Source organism: Hemicordylus capensis, chromosome 1 (genome assembly GCF_027244095.1).
Source record: "Hemicordylus capensis ecotype Gifberg chromosome 1, rHemCap1.1.pri, whole genome shotgun sequence".
NCBI lineage: Eukaryota > Metazoa > Chordata > Lepidosauria > Squamata > Cordylidae > Hemicordylus > Hemicordylus capensis.
This window is the reverse complement of record NC_069657.1, coordinates 263,660,607-263,682,606: the sequence shown is the minus strand read 5'-3', so window position 1 is coordinate 263,682,606 and position 22,000 is coordinate 263,660,607. Positions and strand designations below refer to the sequence as shown.

Sequence of the window (22,000 nt, the reverse complement as noted above, 5' to 3'; positions counted from 1 at the left end):
ATGCCAGCTGTGCCCGTTTCTCGAGATCAATGACCTCAAAACAGTGGTACATCTGTTGGTAACCTCCAGACTTGACTTCTGTAACATGCTCTACGTGGGGCTGCCTTTGAATGTAGTCCGGAAACTTCAGCTGGTTCAGAATGAGGCAGCCAGGTTGGTCTCTGGGTCATCTCGGAGAGACCACGTTACTCCTTTACTGATGGAGCTACACTGGCTGCCAATAGGTCACCGGACAAAATACAAAGTGCTAGTTATAGCCCTAAATGGCTTAGCCCTAAACGGCAAGTTATAGCCCTAGTTAAAGCCCTAAACGGCTTAGGCCCTGGGTATATAAGAGAGTGTCTTCTTCACTACGAGCCCCAATGCCAATTGAGGTAATCTGAGGAGGTCCGTCTCCAGTTACCGCCAACTCATTTGGTGGCTACACAGAGACGGCCCTTCTCGGTTGCTGCCCCGAGATTGTGGAATGTGCTCCCCGCTGAGATACGATCCTCCCCATCTCTGGCAATTTTAAAAAAACACCTGAAAACCCATCTTTTTGCCCAAGCTTTCTCAGGTTCCTAAATTTTTAGGTTTTAATTTTTGCTTTAAAAAAATTTTTTTAAATTGTTTTTAGTTTTTGTATATGTTTTTAACTTGTTTTTTGCTATTGTTAGCCGCCTAGAGCTGAAAGTGTAGGGCGGTGTACAAATTTGATACATAAATAAAAAAATAAAATCAATCAATCAATCTGCTTTCAAAGCTGAAGAAGCCTAACCATTTTTGCTGGTCGCTGGTCGCTAATTTTGATAATATTTTGTTATCCCTTAGATTCTTTATTCCTGCACAGCATTTTATACAATACTTTATACTGCAACCTACATGGGGAATATAACATAAGAATTGCCTTGCTCCATCAGAATGAGGGTCTGGCCTAGCATTCTCTTTTCAACAGTAGCCATCCAGATATCCAGGAAGTTCACATGTAGATGTGATAGTGATGACAGTCTTCCCTTGTTTGCCCCTCTGCTCTGAAAACTAGGCAAAGAGGCACCTTTTAAACATGGTGATTTTCTTCATTTTGCAGGGGGAGAGCAACTGGCCCTATCTATGCTCAGCACAGTACTCCTCCAGTGTCTGTTGCTGGTGTCTATCTTATGTTTCTTTATAGATTGTGAGCCCTTTGGGGACAGGGATTCATCTTATTTATTTATTATTTCTCTATGTAAAAGGCTTTGGGCACTTTTGTTAAAAAGTGGTATATAATTATTATTATTTGTTGTTTGCTGTAATAATCAGAGGTATACTGTCTCTGAACATTTCCTTCTAGTTAACATGGCTAGTAGTCTTTTACAGACAGAGCCTCCATGAATGTTTCTAATAGACTTGTAAAAGAATATTCTCCTGCATTATTCAGCATAGGAGAGAATATTTTGGAGAATTTTTCTACCCGCTCTATTAAATGAATCGGAGAGTATTCTTTGACAAGTCTAGTTTCTAATCCTTCTGTAAAGCCATTGAAGTTGATGTTTGTCACCACATTGTGTGGTCTGTCCTCAAGTAAATTAACTGGGTGTTGTGTGAAGAAATACTTGGTCTGTCCTGAACCTATTGCCAATCAAGTTCATTATGTGAGTATATAGAATACAAAGAGCAATGCAGTTGGATCAGGCCAAGGTCCATCTACTCCATCCTGTTTCCCACAACAGTGAAGCAGATGTCTGTGGGAAGCCCATAAGCAAGACATGAATGGGTATAAACCTCTGCCATGCCCTGCTTAGTCAACTTCCCCTCCCCCAAAGTCTCAACACTTTAGACGTTTCATGTAGGAAAGGGCTCCAAGTTGTTGATTATTTTGGTCCCCCTTTTCCCATCTCTATGATATCTGTACTGAGATGGGGTGCCCAGAACTGTGCACAGTGGCTGGCAATGCATGATGGGCAACTCTCCATCAAGGTTAGGGACCCCTGGGGAGCCCCTAACATTGATGGAGGGCTGCCTGTCATGCTGGCCAGTGTTCTTTTGAAGCATAGATTTAAACAATGGGATTATTATATCTGCAATAGATTTGATGCAGAACGAGATTCAGTGCTCTGCTCCAGTATCGCTTAAGTTCTCAAGAGATTCCAGGGGTGCAGGAGGTATCATCCAGGAAGGAAAATGGACCGACAGTGACTGTTATGCAACTATATACAGATTGTTATGCAACTACATACTACTTGGTGCAGAGTTCATGTGAGGGGAGAGGTGTGGCCAAGATGAGCGGCACTCCAGGAATACTGTGAAGGCAGATGGCCCTCTGTCATCCTTTGCCAGCTGGCTGATGGCAGCTTTGGTTGCTTAAATTGATGCTAGAGGAGCTAAGCAAAACTGACAGTGCTGCGATGGACATCCTGGTGTCCTTGTCTCTTTAGCTCCATTGCACAGTTCTTAATTACAGTCAATAGCAGATTGTACTTTCTTCAGTTTCCCTTCTGCTGCAGCTAGTAGTCACAGTGAGATAGTCAAGGCACAAGAACATAAGGGGAGCCCTGCCGGATCAGACCATTGAGTCCAGTTCCCCACAGAGGCTGGCCAGATGCTTCTGGGAAGACTACAAGCCCTGCAGTCAACAACTTCCTTGCACTTGCAGCTCCCTGGCTATTCAAAGGCACACTGCCTCTAAACTGGAAGGCTCCATCCATCTGTCATGGTTCATTGTTGTCAACAGACTTCTCCTCAAAACTCAAAACAACTCAAAACTCAAAAATGGGTTTTGTCTATGTGGCGTAGCATACTGGAAATGCTTGACTAACAAGCAGAAGGTTGCCGGTTCAAATCCCCGCTGCTGCTATATCAGGCAGCAGAGATATAGGAAGATGCTGAAAGGCATCATCTCATACTGTGTGGGAGGAGGCAATGGTAAACCCCTCCTGTATTCCACCAAAGAAAACCACAGGGCTCTGTGGGTGCCAGGAGTCGAAACTGACTTGATGGCACACTTTACCTTTACCTTTAATCCTGCTTTGAAGCCATGCTGCTACTCTGATCAAAATCTGCCTCTCCACGCAAATGCCTCAAATCTGCCTCAACCTGCTCTGGGTGGGGGACGTTTCTTACCCAGCAGCTCTCTTAACGGCTGCAGTGAGTGGATGGTTTCAGTTGGGGAAATAGTGTGGGATAAAAGGATTGTGATCCTTCCTCAAGAGCCATGGTCCCGGTCCAATCGGAAAAGGGGCTACTGTTTTAAATTCTGAAAAATCCATTGGGAGTTCCCAGCTGAATCAGCTGCATCACATCTAGTTGGCTCCTGCTAAACTAGTTACCATTAGTACATCTGGAACCATGTTCTACCTGCCTCATCCTTTTTTACATTCTCTTTAAGATAGATACACCCTTCTTCTGGCCCAGTCCTGTTGTTGAAGAAGCTGGGGGTTTCTAAGTAACATGTACAGATTAGACTGAAGAGGTTGCAAGGCATAGGCCAAAGATAGTGGTTGCTGGACCAACAATTCATTGCAGCTGGGGACGATGGAAGTTGTAGTCTAACAACAGCTGGAGAGTCTCAGGTGGGCTACCCTTGGCATACACAGTACCAAACAGGGCTGAGGGTTGGGTGCCCTCTAAACAAGTAGTGTGCCCTTCTTCTGCCCCTCATTGCTGGACCCTAGGGCAACATGAAGGCAAGGCATATTTTACATAGTCAGAGTGGTTTCTTTTAATATATTACATTAATGTATACAAAAAGTCAATATATATCAAGAACAGTTTCCCATGGTCTCAACACTTCATTTATGTTGAGGCTGGGAACTTAAAGTGAAATAGCCTGTTGTGCTTTTCTACAGAAACATAAAATTTGAACCAAAGATTGCCCCCAATATAAACTTTGCTTCTTAGGAGCATAGGAATCTGCCTTATACAGAGTCAGACCATTGGTCTATCTAGCTCAGTATTGTCTTCACAGACTGGCAGCAGCTTCTCCAAGGTTGCAGGCAGGAATCTCTCTCAGCCCTATCTTGGAGAAGCCAGGGAGGGAACTTGAAACCTTCTGCATGCAAGCACACAGGTGCTCTTCCCAGAGCAGCCCCATCCCCTAAGGGGAATATCTTACAGTGCTCACATGTATTCTCCCATTTAAATACAATCAGGGCAGACCCTGCTTGGCAAGGGGGACAATGCATGCTTGCTACCACAAGACCAGCTCTCCTCTTCTTGTTTGCTCCTCCAGAATTTTTTGCTGGTATGCCAACACTGGAAAGAAGTTATGTAGAGTATAAGTATCCTGCTAAATGAAAGGGTGCATGCTTTTGTGAACATGTGTGTGCTTGAGTGCAGACCATGTTTGTGGAGACCTCTGACACACATAGGGCAAAAACAGTCTCCACATCCCTGCTCCAAGGCACTGTTGTTAAATACAATCCTTTAAGCAGAGGTGCACCTAGGTAATTTTGGAGCCTGGACCTTAAGGCCTTTGGAGACCCCCACATGACATCATATTTTAACACATAGGTTCTTGAGGGTACAAACCACACCTCCCAGACTAAAGAGGATTTGGGGGCTCCCAGGGCTGTGGAGACCCTGGACTTTGGCCCCAAGGTCCAGGGGTAAGAGCGCCTCTGCCTTTAAGGGAAGCAAGAATCTATCAGATGGTGGCTGCCGCCTGCTGCTAGCATAATACGGTGATGCATGAGAAGAGATCTCAGGGTAAAATTAATTTACCCAGGGACACATGCTGCAAAAAAATGAATGTGTGCCCAAGCCTGAAGAGGGCTGTTCCAATGTTTTATTCAGTGCACTTCCACTCTGCACTGATATTGTTGTTACCTCCGTCATTAAGTATTGAATATCATACATCCTCATCATCACGCAAGCACAGTTTAATAACACGCTCAGCTGCCATTGTCTCATTTAGAGGCGAGAGCTTTGGAATTATGCAAGAAGGCACTCAATTAATCAGTCTTCATTTTGGGTCTGAAAACACATTTGAGCCCCAGTGGCATCAAACCTTGCTCTTGGAGGGACCGCTTGCAATTATGGCATAGAATAATCTGAGCCAAACCTGATGAGTTGTTCACGGCAAATTAGAAGGGTGTCAGAAGGACTGCTGTGTAGCGGAGCTATTTATTCATTCATTATTGAAAACTGCTTCAGCAAAACAGCTTGCTTGTAATGGTGCAGCAAACCACGTATGCTCTTAGGGCTTCTGACTGGCTGTGCTGCTGAATGAACATAGGAAGCTGCCTTGTACCGCGTCAGACCATTGGTCCATCTAGCTCAGTATTGTCTACACAGACTGGCAGGCAGGCGTTTCTGTCAGCCCTATCTGGAGATGCTGCCAGGGATGGAACTTGGAAGCTTCTGCAGGCAAGCATGAAGAGGCTCTTCCCCAAGTGGCCCTATCCCCTGAGGGAATATCTTACAGTGATCACGTTTAAGTGCTCCCATTCAGTCGCAAACCAGGGTAGACCTTGCTTAGCAAAGAGGACAATTCATGCTTGCTACCACCACAAGACCAGCTCTCCTCCTCAGCCACAGTCATGGAACTGAGGGGAAATAGGCAGTCAGGTGATTGCTGTGTTTACACAGAGGCAACTAGCCAGCTCTCCCTTGATGCAAGGAGGTGGGGGAGAGGGCCATTCCCACTGCCACCACATGACGCATTCCTGGATTTATTTATTTTTTATTACTGCTACCATTCATGCACAATGGGAGCATTAAAAACTTGAGATTGCTACTTGGTGATCATGCTTCCCCATCTTTTTATTATCATTTGAATCCAGGGAACCTTAAAAAGGGGGGCCAACAACTGAATCCAACAGCAGAACAAATACATTTTTGTCATCTATGATGGATGATCACGGTAATCAAGTCTATTTCATACTAAGCATCAATATGTCCAGGAGGAAAAAGGTTCAAATCTTTTTTTTTTTCCTTGTATGGGAATAGACATTTACAAGAAAAATCAGAATAACTAAAGGCACAACTAAAAAAAAAGTAAGAGTGTGTGTGTGTGTGTGTGTGTGTGTGTGTGTGTGTGTGTGTGAGAGAGAGAGAGAGAGAGAGAGAGAGAGAGAGAGAGAGAGAGATGGTATACTCCGTGGCTCCAAACAGAATGACTCACAAGTCCATTAAAGCAGTATGTGGGAGGATTTTGTTCATTAGAGCTTTGCCCACTTTTCATTTCCTGTGCCCCCTTCAAGAGTTCAGAAACAGCAGGCAAGGCAGAGGCTTGCTCCTTTAAGTCTGTGAGCTGCTAGCAAACTGTAAATATTATTATTCATTGTTACATTTTCTCTCTCTGCGCCTAACAAGTTCAGGCTGGAATACATGGTTCTCTGCTCCTGCCCCTTATTCCATCTTAACAAAAATCCTGTGAGGTAGGTTAGGCTGGAAGAGAGAGGAACTAGATGGGGGTTACCTGGTGAGCTTCACACCTGAGCAGGACTTTGAACATGGGTTCAAGTCCGACACTCCAGCCACTGCACTTCATTGGTCTGCTCGCTGTTGTTGAACTTCTGCCCCACCCTTCCTCCAAGGAACTCAGGGCAGCATGCATGGTCCCCCTGACCATGACCATTTTAACCTCACAAAAATCCTGTGAGATATGTTAGGCTAAGAGCGCGTGATCTCAGGGTTCATCCACTAAACTCTCAAGCTGAGTGGGGATTTGAATCTGTGTGTCCCTACCTCAGTCTGACATCTTAACCACTACATCAAAACAGTACTGCATGTAGCAATTTCCCAGCATACAATCGGCACATCACACATGTGAGGGAATGGAGTGTGGGGATGTTCCTACTTTGTATCCTTGAACCATCTTGATGCTCACATTATAGAGGGAAAGGACAGAGAACCCTTAATGAAATTCTTAAGTCCCTCTTATTCGTAAGCCACACATTTTAGTCAAGCCGTAGGTTCCCCATAGCCTCTTAAAAACAATAACTAAGAGGGCCATCACAAAAGGTGAGAGGTCTGCGATTCCTCTACCTCCCCTATAATTCAAGCACGACTGAACAGCTCTAGGATTAGTGTGGGAGTGAGATTTGCAGGATCTTCCGAGTGACACAAATGTGGGCTGAACAATCACTTCCGTGGCACTTTTGAACTACGGTTTGTCCTCACTCTTCATACTCTGTCATTGACTCACCTGTTCTCTTTCAAGGTGTTGGCTTGGCATCATCAGTGGGAGAAGATGTTCATGTCGAAGAAATGGTGAGTAGAATGTCTTACTACGTAGGAATTTGTATTGGGGCATTGAATTCATCCTTCACAGAATTTTATCCCATTCTAATGCTCCCCAGGGTGCACCAATGCACAGCACATATGGAGCTCCCCCATGCAAGCACCCCCATTTATTTCAATGGAGGACAACTGCTCGGACACAAAGGAATGAACCTGCCCCTCCCTCATTCTAGACAATGGGGAAGTTCTTGTGTGCAGGAAGGCTCTATGTATTTAGTGGAGCTCTGTGACCCCACAAAACATTTTGTGATTGAGCCCTCTTGCCTGTGGGCTCCCCAGCGGCACCTGGTAGGCCACTGTGTGAAACAGGATGCTAGACTAGATGGGCCTTCTTGGGCCTGATCCAGCAGGGCTGTTCCTATGTTCTTATATATGTATTTTGTGTTGGGTGTTTTCGTGAGTGATGCTGAAAGCTCTTCTTGAAATTTGGTTTCCTCTGCACTTTATTTTTTTTTTTGGCTGATGCAGTATTGCTGGTGTTTTATTTGTGTAATTTGTTTTATATTGTTTTACTGATAGATGTTCTTATTATGACTGTTAGTAGCCTTTAGGGTCCTATTTGGGCAGAAGAGGCAAGATCAATCAATTGCTGAAACCCTCTGATCTCCCCTTATTCCTGTTGCTCTAGGTAACACGATGCATTGTAGAAGCCCTTTTGAATGGTCTATCTAAACCCAATGCTCCACCTATTAATCCCATGTGCAAGGAGCTTCTGCAGAAAAGTAAGTGCAGCTTTTCAGAGAATCTGATATGCATCCATTTACTTTCACCTAGCAAAATAATTTGGTAGATGTGGCTGTTCCATAAGCAAAGTCACAACGGTTCACTTGTATTAGTGTACTCTGCAAAGCAAACAGAGAATCAAAAGCTTGCTCACACAATCCACCTTGACTGTCCCTGCCAAGGCAATGCATGGAGAATGCAACATGAGACTTAGGTCACCTGGGAATATGGATACAACTACCTGGAGGTTAACCCTGTGACAGTGACATCCAGAACATGTACAACCATGTGCAAAGGGATAAGGCTTTTTTGCTGCACCTATGGGGCAGACTGATGCAATGGCAGGTGGTTGGGGGTGAAGCTAAACTGCAACCCACAACTAAAGGTTTGCAGCTTTAATTTTGGGTTGTAGTCTTTATTGCCATTTGCCTTTTTATTATGTTTGTTGGGGTTTTTAAAAAACACTTCTTAATTATTATTATTTTTTAATTTTTTTGGTTGTGAGCTGACTTGGGTTGTCTTTGCAATAAATTTCTTTTAACAAATAACTAAAACTAGCTTAACCCATACAGAGCATCTGTGCGCTAGTACTTGATTGCTCCCCTCACCCTCTGCCACAGCCCCCTCTCACCTCAGAGATCTCTCCACCTTCACCTGAGCCACACTCCTGCTCCTCCTCTTCCATTCAGTTGCTTCCATCCCCCTCACCCCTCTTGGTCACTCCTCCATCCCTTTACTCCACCCCCCTCACCCCTCTTGGTCGCAGCTGCAGCATTGCTGGCACCAATTGGTCCAGCTGCAGCCCCCTATCCCCAGAGACCTCCCCACTCTCACCTGAGCCCCACTCCTGCTCCTCCCCACAGGAACAGCAGCAGCGGTTGAGCACCCTTCCTCGCTGCTCCCACCGCCATGGCCATTCATTCCCCTCAGGCCGCTGACAGGCCCGGGCCTGTCCTTTGCCTGCCTGCCTCCCTCTGCCAAACTGCAGCAGTGGTTGACTGGGCCTTTCCTTACTGCCAATAGGTGCCACCATGGCCCCTCATTCCCCTCAGGCCACTGACAGACTTGGGCCCGTCCCTCGCCCTTCCTTCTTTCTCTCTCCCCTTCCCTTCTTTTTCTCTCTTTCTCTCTCCTCCACTCACTCTTCCCCTTTGTCTTTCTTTCCCTCCCTTCTTTTCTCTCTCTCTCTCTCTCTCTCTTTCTCCCTTCCTGAGTTAACAGATCTTGTTCATCTTGTTTCCTCATCGAATTCTCACAGTGGCAGCCTCCTCCTGAAAGGGCCCTTTCCTCCCTCACAACCCCTCTCTTTGCAGATCCTTGCCCACTATCCTTTTATTTATATATAGATATAGATAGATACATCTCCTCTACAATCAAGAACATCTTCCGACCAGTACCAGTTGCATTCCAACTGACCTTAACCATCACAGGCTCCTCCTCCCTATCTGCATATGGAATCCCCACTGCCAAATCACCATGGTGCTTCTATTCTCACAGGCTCCTCCCCCCTATCTGCATATGGAATCTCCACTGCCCAATCACCATGGGGCTTCTGCTTGCGAACTCTCGCAAGAACTGCCACACATGGGATTAGCCACGAGTATGTCTTAGAGAATGATATAGATATAGATAGATAGCAAGTGAGGTGTCAGTCTTAAAAAATTTATTGAGATTTTACCACCTCTTTATATGGATTAGTGGTAATTCTTCATACAGAATTCTAATACAGAATTAAGATGGCATTCAAATATCAGTTAGGGTAAATGTCTTGTGATGATGAACAACGAAATCAAATATTCTTTGCTTAGTTCATACACTCACATGAATATCTCCATGTTATGACATGGAAATCTTTTGGGGAAAATAAGCAAACAAGGACTCTTGATTCCCTTTCTAATTTACATTTTTAAAAAGAACAAAACCAGAAGGGAATGATGCTAATAATGGGTGTGGTTTCCATATAATTGCCAGTGCACTGGAACTTGTCAAAAAGGTGATGAACCAGTACATCAAAAGCCGAATATTATTTTAGGAAAGGAATATATTTTTTAATTAGGAGAAAGGAAACCAAGCTCTGTACATTCTGCTTCAGAGACGTTTATTCTCCACTTTGCTGCCCACCACCTCCAGGCTAGCAAAGCCATACAATATAAAAGGTACACTCTTCTTAATTGCTACTGCTTCTCTATAGAGCACGGGAGCCCATTTGGGGAAAACCATATGGCCTTTAATTCCAGCTTTTGTGCTTGGTAACATACTTCCAGATAAAATGATAGTGCTTTTTTATCTGAAAGCTCCATTTTTTCCTTACACTGTAATTGTGGAACTTGCTGCAGGAAAGCTGAGCTTGTATCTATACAGGTAGATAGCCAGGATTACTTCTTAAATTCTTTGCATCACTGGATCTTTGGGGAACCCAAGGACCATTGCATTTTTGGACTCCTTAGTCAAGTGTGGACAAAGCAGAACTGTGAATGGCAAATTCAAGGAGCAATTTGGGAGACATATAGCTCAACCACACACAGTGGGAATAAGTTCAAAATCATTTTTTCTTCTTTTCTAAAGGAGCGTATTAAAGATTTTATAATGGGCAGCTCTGTAAGCTGTTAACATCTCGTATATATGCTGGGATTCAAGAGTGCACACTCTTGGTGGAAGTGATGTCTGAAACTGCCCAAGCTTGGTGACCAAGTTTCTCTGCCCCAACATTTTCTGAGATTCTCCACCCAGCTTCCAGATCTTGGGGATGGGAGTTGGTAAAATGTCGGATGGAGAACCTCTGTAGCCAGACTCAGTGTTAACCAGGTAAACTTACCGCTGATCCAGGATCACTCATCCAGCATGCTCCTGATTTTCGTACGTCTGCAAGTGGAAATCCCAGTTAAATCCCCTGAACCAGACTACAGGTGTCATGCCAGTGTGGTGTAGTGGTTAGAGTGCTGGACTAGGACCGGGGAGACCCAAGTTCAAATCCCCATTCAGCCATGATACTTGCTGGGTGACTCTGGGCCATCACTTCTCTCTCAGCCTAACCTAATTCACAGGGTTGTTGTGAGGAGAAACCTAAGTATGTAGTACACCGCTCTGGGCTCCTTGGAGGAAGAGCAGGATATAAAATGTAATGAAATAATAGTAACAATAATCAGGGATTCTCAACTATGGGTCCCCAGATGTTTTTGGACTTCAACTCCCATAATCCCCAACCAAAGGCCACTGGAGCTGGGAATTATGGGAGCTGAAGTCCAATAACATCTGGGGACCCAACGTTGAGAATCCCTGATAATAAATAAATGAATAAATAAATAAATAAATAATAATAATGCCCACCAAGAGTGTGCACTCTCACATCCTAACATATCCCTAAGATGTTACCAGTTTACATAGCTGCTAGCGGTTGTGTGAACCCATCCTATAGATCCCCCTCAATACCTCTTAATCATTCTATCACACTCATTGTGTTGAGGTGATAGTAAAGAAATTGGACCCCCCCCCTCTTTATGTATGCAACTGAAGAGAGGATTGTAAATCACAGTGGTGATGTGTCAAACACGCTTTTTCTGATGTGCCACGGTATCTACCGTAGCTGGGCTAAATGCTTGAATTAGTTCAGCAATTAATTGTTTGAAAGTGCTGTCATTATGAATTCCCTGTGCATGTGGAAAGTATACATGCCAAAGAGTAGCTTTGATATGGTCATGCTCTCAAACAAGCAATCTTTCACATATGAAGAATGTGAGAAGATGGCTATGTGCATTGAGTTAAATGTTTAAATTGGTTCATAGTTGTGAACACAGAATGGGGAATGATAGTTATTCTGGATTAATTAATTCAAAATACTGGAGTAATGCTGATGTATGCCAGATAGGTCCTGAAAAATTTCTTTTTTATCCACTAGGCTCTAAACACGTATATGGTGGAGAGGAGCAAAACTGATGAGGCTATTGTAATTGCCCAGTTCATTGTGTGCATCTAAGGTTAACTGGGTGAGGCCCAAAGCATACCAAAGGGGTCAGGACCAGCAAACTGGGAAGTGACAAACTAGAGTGGAACAGGACTCAGAAGTGCCTACTTTAGGGGCCTAATATTACAGCCTTTCCCCCATGCATTTATGGTCATAGTATTTCACTGATGGTTTTACATAGCTTTGTAGATGATGAATATGCTTTAAGGCAAGTTTACATAGTTAGTTTAAGTGTCAGCAATCAGATGACAGTCTCCCCTTCTCCCATTGTTAGGTAATAATTGACATCATAAGAGAAAATGGCCCATGATCACTGATCCTCTTTTTCTGTTCCTTATGCTTCCACATGAACAGCAGAGGAGGGAGGAATGAGGCAGAAGGTGGTAGTAGGCAGCCCAGAAAGAAGGTGTGAACAAAATCACATGTTTATCCTCATGAAGAATCCACAACTTGTTTTGTTTTAGGCGACCGACAAAAGCAAGAAGAGAAAAATGTAGGCAAGGACATCGAACTCAACACAAAGCACTTGTCAGAATCAGAGGAGAAACCACCAGTAAGGACTGTGGGAAAAGAACAATATCTGAATGAAGAAGAATTTAAAAGACAAGCAGAAGAAGGTGAGAAGCGGCATTCAGAGGAAGGAAAACATGGAGAAATTGGCAACCAGCAAGTCCTCTCCCAAGGAAATCCTTATTCTTATGATGAAGCCCATAAAGAGGAAAAAAAGAATGAGGAAGAGAAAAGAAATGAGCAGGATAATAACTATGAAAAAAATTATCACAATGAAGAAGGAAGCAAAGCAGAGAAACATGCTGAAGAGGCAGAGCATGAGCTTCTAGACAAAAAGTCCCCTTTTCCAACAGGAAGGGAAGATGAGGGTGACAGCAAACACTCTGGGGGTCAAAGACACTCTGAGGAAAGTGTACATAATGAAGAAAAGAGGAACCGAGAAAGCAAAGAGGAAGAAGGTGAGGAAGAGCAGGAAGAAGAGGAGAGCAGTGAAAAATATCACCATACTGTACTACAAGAATATGAAGACCCTTCTGGGAGGGGAAAAGCTGGTGCAGAAAAACGAGGGAGCAACCCAAAACATTACCACAGGAAACCCCAGCTGGCCAACTCCTTTGAATACAAGCAGCATTATAATGGTGAGAAGAGGGACTCACCTGAAGAGTCTAATGAGGAAGAAAGTGACTTCTGGGATAAAAGGAGCTACTATCCCAAACATCATTATGAGACGAGACATCATTATGAGGAGAAGAGAAACTCTGATGAGATGCACAGCTCTGAGGAAATGGAGGAAAAGAGCAATAGTAAAGAGTACAGATGGTATCACAGCAAAGAAGACGATGAAGAGGAAGATGTGAGGCTCCACAGCAAGGAAAATGAAGATAAACAGCACCGCTACGAGAGAAAAAGATTCCACAATGAGCCACACAAGGAAATGAGACACCATTATGAGGAGAGGAGGACTCATGGCAAGACAAGTGATGAAGAGATGGGAAAGCAACATGGCAGGAGGGATGAAAAAAGGAATTGGAATGACAAAGAACGACAACACTTACAGCTAGAGGGGGAGACCACAAAGCCACAGATCAGAGGGAGGGAGGAAGAGGAGGAGGAGGAGCAGAGACTCTACAGTGCAGAAGAGGGGCCCGGGGGAGAAAAAAGGCACTATCCTGGTGCCAGTGAGGAGGAGCTTGAAAAGAGATATCAAAGTGAGGGGGGGAAACATGGTGGCAGTAAAAGGACACTTCTGATAGAAGAGGGCTATCCAAGAAATCACTATCTTGTAGAAAATGTGAAAAGAGCTGCCACTTCATTCATCCCTTACTACCAACAGCTCAGGTGGAGGAACAGACACACTGAAAAGAAGGATGACATCACAGATCAGTTCTGGGGGAGTGAAGAAGAACCCAGGTCCCGCCTGAATGAGAGAGATTTATTTTCAGAGTATAACAACTATGACTCACGGGAGAAGAAGCCGTTTAGGGATGGCCTGAATCACAAGCATAAGAGGGACAATAATCTTGAAAGCACCTACAAATTTGACGTGAAAAGGCAGTATAACAGGATGGATGAACTTGCTCACCTTCTGAACTACCGGAAGAAATCTGCTGAATTTCCAGAATTATACACCCCCAAGGAAGATGTGAAAAGGGGGCACATCATAAGGAGCGGCGAGGGCAAACTGAGTCAGAGACCTCTGACACCAGAGGAGGTATTTCTTTATGATTTTGTATGAAAGGCTAATAGAAATAATTTTGACTTAAAATCAAACTTTAATTTTAACAATATGAATATTGTTATGCTCAGTGGCTCATGGCAAGGAAATTTATTAGCAACATTTCCAAAGCCCTGTTGATGACCAGGCAGAACTTGGTACATGTTGACTATACTATTACTACTACTGCAAATATTTATATACACTCTTATACTATCTGTTCATATCCAAATAGTATACAAGGCCATCAGTGTGTTGCAGATATTTTCTGGCTGCGCTGGCTTTCACTTTCTCCTTAACAACCCCAGATTCCATTATACTTGTGCCTAATGGAAAGGCATGATCTGCTGAAGATACTCTGTGTTTACCCAAAATTGGACTTTTGGAAACATGCTGGACACTGTAACTCAAAACCTGAAAGTTAAACACACTTAGCATGTTTCCATGCACAGTGCTTAAAACTGGCTGGTCATGCAAATGCAAAAATATATATTGGATGACATCCTGACTAAAGTTGTGCACATAGCCAATTGTGGTTGGCTTTAACTAAGGTTTATTTAAACCAGGCCTGCTCAACTTCCACCACCCCTCCAGCTATTTTTGGACTGCAATTCCCATAATACCCAGCCACAGTGGCTAATAGCCAGGGATTATGGGAACTGTAGTAAGCCAACATCTGCAGGAGGGCAGGCCTGGTTTAGACAAACCAAGATTGAACTTGGCTCTACAGGTGAAACTCAGAAAATTAGAATATCGTGCAAAAGTCCATTAATTTCAGTAATGCAAATTAAAAGGTGAAACTGATATATGAGACAGACGCATTACATGCAAAGCGAGATAAGTCAAGCCTTAATTTGTTATAATTGTGATGATCATGGCGTACAGCTCATGAAAACCCCAAATCCACAATCCCAGAAAATTAGAATATTACATGGAACCAAGAAGACAAGGATTGTAGAATAGAACAATATCGGACCTCCGAAAAGTATAAGTATATGTATTCAGTACTTGGTTTGGGCCCCTTTTGCAGCAATTACTGCCTCAATGCAGCGTGGCATGGATGCTATCAGCCTGTGGCACTGATGAGGTATTGTGGAAGACCAGGATGCTTCATTAGCGGCCTTCAGCAATTCTGCATTGTTTGGTCTCATGTCTCTCATCCTTCTCTTGGCAATGCCCCATAGATTCTCTATGGGGTCAGGTCAGGCGAGTTTGCTGGCCAATCAAGCACAGTACACTGAATACTTTTCAGAGGTCCGATATTGTTCTATTCTTCAATCCTTGTCTTCTTGGTTCCATGTAATATTCTAATTTTCTGAGATTGTGGATTTGGGGTTTTCTTGAGCTGTACGCCATGATCATCACAATTATAACAAATTAAGGCTTGACTTATCTCGCTTTGCATGTAATGCGTCTGTCTCATATATCAGTTTCACCTTTTAATTTGCATTACTGAAATTAATGGACTTTTGCACGATATTCTAATTTTCCGAGTTTCACCTGTAGATCCTGGGTTGTGAACAAACCATAATAGTAAGTTGCAACAACTTGCTATTCACCGAGTTCAGACAATACACAGATCTGTGGTCAGTTTAAAATCGAAAGCAAAAGCTTCTAATCTTAACCTTCAGTGCATGAAGGAGCAGGAGAGGGGAGGGTGCTACAGAAGCCCCAGGGATATTTAGGTTTTCTGTCACCATATATTTCTGTTATATCTGAGGTGGGTGACTTAGTCCTGCTGTGTTCTAATTGGGCTGTACTGTAATTTGGAGTAACTCCAATTTATTGGGGGTGTTTTGGATATGGAGTATATTGTGGACCACGGCCAATTATGTAATCCTAGGATGCACTCAGCAGTACTTTTCCTCATTAACCTCCTTTTAGTCCATGATACTTAATACTGCCTGCCTTTTGATGTTTACGGTTGCAGAACTGAAGAGACTCCTTATAAGACTGCATGCATTTCTCAGGAGTAATAGGTTTCTGCTATAATATCACATGATACAGCACAGTATCTCTCTCTCAAGTCACAGAACAAGTAACTGTCAGGTCAGTTACATAGCAGCCATACTGTACATTGCTATCCTGATAAAGCCCACCAGCTAAATAACTTGACCTGACAAAACAGTGCTAGGTAGCCTGAATGCTAAATATATGTTGATTCAGAGAAAAACCTGGAGAAGCAACTATGAACATTGAAGAAAGTGGCAAAAATTAATCAACACAGCAACTTAGTACTTAGGAGACAGATTTTTAGACTTGCTACAGCTGCACATAAGTCAGGGTGTGAGCTCTATTGAGAATTACATCAGAACACGCTCACAAAATATAACCTTAAGGAGACCCCATTATATCCCATGGTGTTGTGGAAAGACATTGATACCAGTGACTAACATACTGTACAGTGAGCTGCCAGACTAAACGACAAGCACACTCGCTGCTTCTGAGCCCTTTTAAACCTTGCCAGTACTGCTTCTGACACCTTGTAGGCTCCATGGTTACTAAGGAGTACGTCAGCGCACACTTCTGATGGCCATCCCATCATTTCTAAAGGGAGTACCATCAAAAGTGTGATGACTCGCTCCTTAGTAGCCCCAGAGCCTCCCCGCCTTTGGAAGCAGTGCCTGTGGAGTTTAAAGGGGCTTGGAAGCAGCGAGCACACCTGTTGCTTAGATTGGTGGCTCAGTGTACAGTTCATAAGCCAATATCCTGGAATAACCAGTGTGGATCAGTAGAGAGAAAGCCTGACTTAGTTTGTGGGTAAAAGGGAAATGCTCTCTGCAGGAGATGATCCCACAAAACACTTTTTGTCCATAGTACGGCACAGAGGCAGCACTTGGTGGTTCCTCCCCCGTTTTCTTGGACTGCAGTCTAGGACATAGTATCCACCAGTGTCTGGTGGATAGAAAGTTGGATTTAGGAATAGGGAGATGTGGTTTCCAAAGTCTTTTAGTGGAATGGACTCACCATATAGTCTTTGGCAAGTCTTAGCCTCGGTTCTCTACCCATAAAATGGGAATGATCCCCTACAATGGGAAAGATCACTTACAAGAGGTTGTTGTAAAGTCAAACATAATAAACACATTTTTAATTTCTTACGTAAATATTAACACAGTAAAGCATGTTGCAAACAAGTGCTATATAAATGATCATTAGTTTTACATATACGTGCCTGATAGTGTACTTGGACCAGTTCAAACGTTACTTATTTTTATACTTACATCCTGCAGATGGTATTTAGCTCTTACAGCAGACTGACATTAGAATATCACAAGACAATTTAAAACAATAACTAAAAGCATAAAATCAGCACCATGTGTATACCCTGTACAAGTTTTTCAATTTAGCAAAAGTTAAAATAGCAAAATAGTTAAACTGGTGAACTGTACACCCATGCAAAAAACCAAAGAAACAAAAAGGTTGAAAAGGTCTCAGTCTCTTGAAACTTTCAAGAGAATCAGCCAGGCATTCTCTGGCAAGGGAGTTCCAAAGAGAGAAGATTACGGAGGAAGCCCAACATCCAATTGCTGGTGGTTGCACCGCCACGGATGAGGGAATTCCAAGTAGGGTGTCTTTTGTTGACCTTAATGCACACAAGGGAACATAGTGGGAACATAGGCATCTCTCTTCATGTCTTCAGCTAACCCTGGCCTAGTAGTCCATGAAGGGCTTTAAAGGGCACTTCAGATTGGGCTCAGAAACAAACTGGTAACCAGTTGAGATCTTTTGAAAGGGAAATAATGTGATCCCTGCAGCTAGTGCCCATGAAGCGCTTAGCTATTGCATTTAGAATCCACTGTAGTTTCTAATAATGTTTTAAAGGCAACACTGTGTAGAGCTCATTATAACAATCCAACTGAGATTATGATGGCCTGTTTCACAGTAGCCAGATCTGTGCTTTCCAGGGGGAAATGGAACCTGCACTTTGGGCTTTACTAGGAAATGGGCACTCCTGACCTCAGCTGCCACAAAAGCAAAACTAGATCCAGGAGGGACCCCCCCCCCGCCATTGTAGACCTACACTTTTAGAGTGAGTGTAATGTTGTTCAGGACAAACACTTAGATCAACTGGACTGCCCACCATCATCTTCATCTTATCTGGATTGAGTTTCCATTTGTAAGTTCTCATCCAGCTCATTCCTGACTCAAGGCCCATTCTGCCTCACGTAGTAGTGGCCAAATCATTTTGGTGCCTGAAGTGAGCACCCAATGCTGCCACTGCCCTCAGCCCACCTATTCCTACCTCGCACATTTGCATACTCATCCCATGTCCCCATACCTGGCTGCTCAGCTGCGACTGGTAGGCATGAAGGGTGACAGTGACCTCTGCTCTTCCTTGTCAGGCCAGCAGGAAGCACAGGGGAGGCGGAGGCGGCTGCTGCTGCACCCAGCCATGGACAATGTGGACAGCTCTTCCAGCTGTCTGACACCCCCCAGTATTTTCAACACGTGGGTTCTTGAGGGCACATTCAGCAATTGAACTCACAAGAATGTAAGAATATAAAGCAGGTTTGTTTGTGCAAATATGCATTAGCAGAAACATTTCAACATGCAACAACATATCCCCATCCTACATCTTTCCTTCCCCACTCCCCACTCTGTCTCTAAAGCACCCAGCACAGGTCATAATCACACTTGGCCGCCGGGTACAGTGCAGGCCAGTGGCAACCACACCACCTGGGAGAGACTAAAGAGGATTTGGGGGGGGGGGGCTCAGGGGGTGTGGAGGCCCTGGACTTTGGCCCCAAGGTCCAGGGGTAAGAGGACCACTGGTTGCATGGTAGGGCTAGCCCTGGGCCGGGCCTGGCCTAGATCGGAAGGAGATTCACAGTTGGGTGTCATTGGTATGCTGATGGCAACCAATGCCAAACTGCACAATCCCTCCCAGCAAGCAGTTTCATGTAGTAGTTAAATACAGCACAAACAATAAGATGAATCCCTGTGGTATTTATCCAACTCTCCAGATAACTCTGATGAGGAGAGAATGGGTATCCACATGTACTAGGTTTTGCAACTACCTCCTGGACAGGTAGGAACTGAATCACTGCACTGTGGTGCTACCAACCCCCCAATCCTGTCAAATGGTGCAGGTTTCCATGATTGATGGTAGAGAAGCCTGCTGAGAAGTCTGAGAGAATTAATAGGTTCATACTGTGAGCAAATTAAGGTGTGTGATGAACTACAGCCAGATGTAATTTCCCCCTCACGTTGGGGGTTAGAGCAATATGCCTTTGATATAAGTAGAGTGCTCAATAAAATTGTTAAATTCACCCTTTTCATTTGTATTACAATGAAATGTTGATAACAATAATGTTCATAATCTCAGTTTGAGATTCTATAGTCTTCAAGGATCTGATTTTGCATACTTCACAGGAGAAAGAACTGGAAAATCTTGCTGCCATGGATTTGGAACTGCAGAAGATTGCTGAGAAATTCAACAATAACTGGAGGGGATGAATGTTGCCCGACATCATGGGGGTATGGTAAATGTAGCTTTATTTACAGTAATCTGTATTTATTGTTAACATCACTGACCACAAGTGTTGCTTTCCTTCCTTTCTTCATCAGAAATACAGTTTACTGTCCACTAAATATATGAGTTACACAGCTGCAAGCATCTTTCTGTTTCAAATATGCTAGGAAGATCAGATCAGCATGAATTCTAGCATATAAACATATGTGCAAGGCAGAGATTTTAGAGTACATGTGAAAATAATTGTGTTTGTGTTCTTCAGAAATATGTCTTAGTTTGGAATAATAAAACATGATTACATTATCCACCCAATGTTACATGCCTGCCTTCTCAGTTAGTTTTACAGTGATTTGCAGAGTGTTGTGCTGATGATGCAGAATGAGAGGTTAAAGTGATAGGCACACAGTCAAGTCTGGACTACATACACTAGTCACTCAAACACATTACAACAGCTGTGACTTGGTAGTGGTGATAGAGCCAGAGCATGTGGAGCATTTGTCCATCACCAGCCTGCAATGGGGCATGTCAACATACTCATGTCTTGGATATAACTCACAGTTAAACCAGTTTTTAAGTATTAAAGTATCTAAAAAAATTATTGTGTTGATTTATTAAATGGAACAAAGTTGTGTATCTATGAAATATACTCATAATATGATTTCATATCTATGAAAGTATTTCTGAAGGGAATCTTTTCAAGTCTAATGGTTTGATGATCTTATTAACTACATGCTTTCTGGTAATGAACACTGAGGATGCTATGCTCCTTCTATGGAGTAGCTCTGGCAGTGGTGAGAAGGTGCATTTCTTTTCTGTAAAGATTCTAGCAATACCTGGATGTTGTGATCTTTTCCATTATGAAGACTATTTGTGGTGCCTAAGGACTAAGGTTCTTAACCCAAAGGTTCCACTATTCTGCAATAAAGAATATTTCTCCAAAGGGTGGAAACATCTGGAACTAATATTTATTGCACTGAACAATTTCATGAAACAAAAGGAGACCTCCTCAGTGAAGATTATTTCATTTCTAGTACTGAAACCAGGGGAGACTCTAAAAACAAGGTCAATGTACTATTCAGTATAATAAGACCACATGACATAAACCAAAGCGAACAACCGGAATATTTAAATATAAAATGACTCAATCTCTATGCTGGGACAAATAAACTGCAGTGTAACATCTATGAAACAGAATCCTGTTACTTAAAAAACCCAACAATGACACAGGCACCAATCTGATAACTTGTCAAAATTGCTGAATTGTTTTTAAAAACAACCACCCTATCCTCTCATCTTATGTCATTTTGTAAACTGACACACAGCCATCCCTCACCAACTGCAAAGGTTCTGTTCCAGGAAACCCTCACAGTTGGGAAGCAATAGGGAAGTCTTTGAGAGCAGAGGTTTAGGGGAATTGGTCGCAAAATGACAAAGAATGTTTACAGTAAAAACACACCACCACATTAATTTCCTACACTACATCTCAAATGTTTTTCATGCAGTTAAGTAGCTGAACTGAAATATTTGATTGTAGGAATAAAGACATTTTATTTGCTTTTTATACCGAAACAATTCAAAGCTTTATGTGGAAATTTTTTTTAGTGGAATACTTAATAAATCAGTAATATATTTAGTACCCTCTCACATGCTTTCTAGGCATAATCACCTAAAAAACATTACAACTTTGAAACTGTAGAACTTACCAAATATGGTATTGGCATTCATTCATTGTTATTCATTTTATGAAGCAATGCTAGACATCCAGACTAGCATTGTGCATGTGCAGCAATGTGGGTCCCAATGTGAGTTACTATTATGCTGTCACTTGTGGGAGAAGACACGGTTTTTCATGTGACCTTCTGGGACATATTTTTGATGACTACTGTAGGCTTGAGAGAGAAGGGAAGATTGGCAAAAGTTGCCCCTTTCCCCACTTAAGTGACAGTGCAGCAGTAGTCTGGAATCCACATTGTACACACTAGTCCAGATGTCAACCAATGAAATCTTAGAAATGGAAAACTTTCCACCCCGCATCTCTGCTCAGTTCTTTTAAAGAACCAGAATGGTTTCCTGCAACATCTCAAAGTATCCTTTGGGCCAGGATGCAAAGGAAACTTATATAGCCCTATATGTTTGAATTTGACATTAACACACTATACATAACAGAAATGGGGAGGAGGGTACGGATTCAAAGAAGAAATGGGCAGGTAGTATCTGAAGATTTGTCCATAGTTTACGAGAGGCCCAGATGTTTTCATAAGGCTCTAATTTTTTTCAACCACTGCTAGTGTTCTCACCTCACGATCTCCACCTACTGGGCATTGGAAACACTGCTCCTCATGAGCCCACAGATGCTCAGTCTGCTATCTAGGGCTAAACAAAATCAGTGGAGTAATGGAAGAGAGCAAGTGCTTAACTC

General features: G+C 43.1%; 1 protein-coding gene across 2 annotated transcripts in view; it reads left to right on the top strand.

Annotated features, from left to right (window-relative positions):
• Positions 1-19,893, top strand: part of CHGB (chromogranin B) — a 50,445-nt gene extending 30,552 nt beyond the window's left edge. For both annotated transcript variants that reach the window (XM_053284811.1, XM_053284812.1), the window contains exons 2-5: positions 7,121-7,170; positions 7,829-7,922; positions 12,349-14,105; positions 19,482-19,893. In XM_053284811.1, coding sequence (XP_053140786.1) covers positions 7,121-7,170; positions 7,829-7,922; positions 12,349-14,105; positions 19,482-19,565 — 1,985 coding nt within the window. In that variant the 3' untranslated portion in view covers positions 19,566-19,893. The remainder of the gene's footprint in view (positions 1-7,120; positions 7,171-7,828; positions 7,923-12,348; positions 14,106-19,481) is intronic.
• The last annotated feature ends 2,107 nt before the right edge of the window (positions 19,894-22,000 follow it).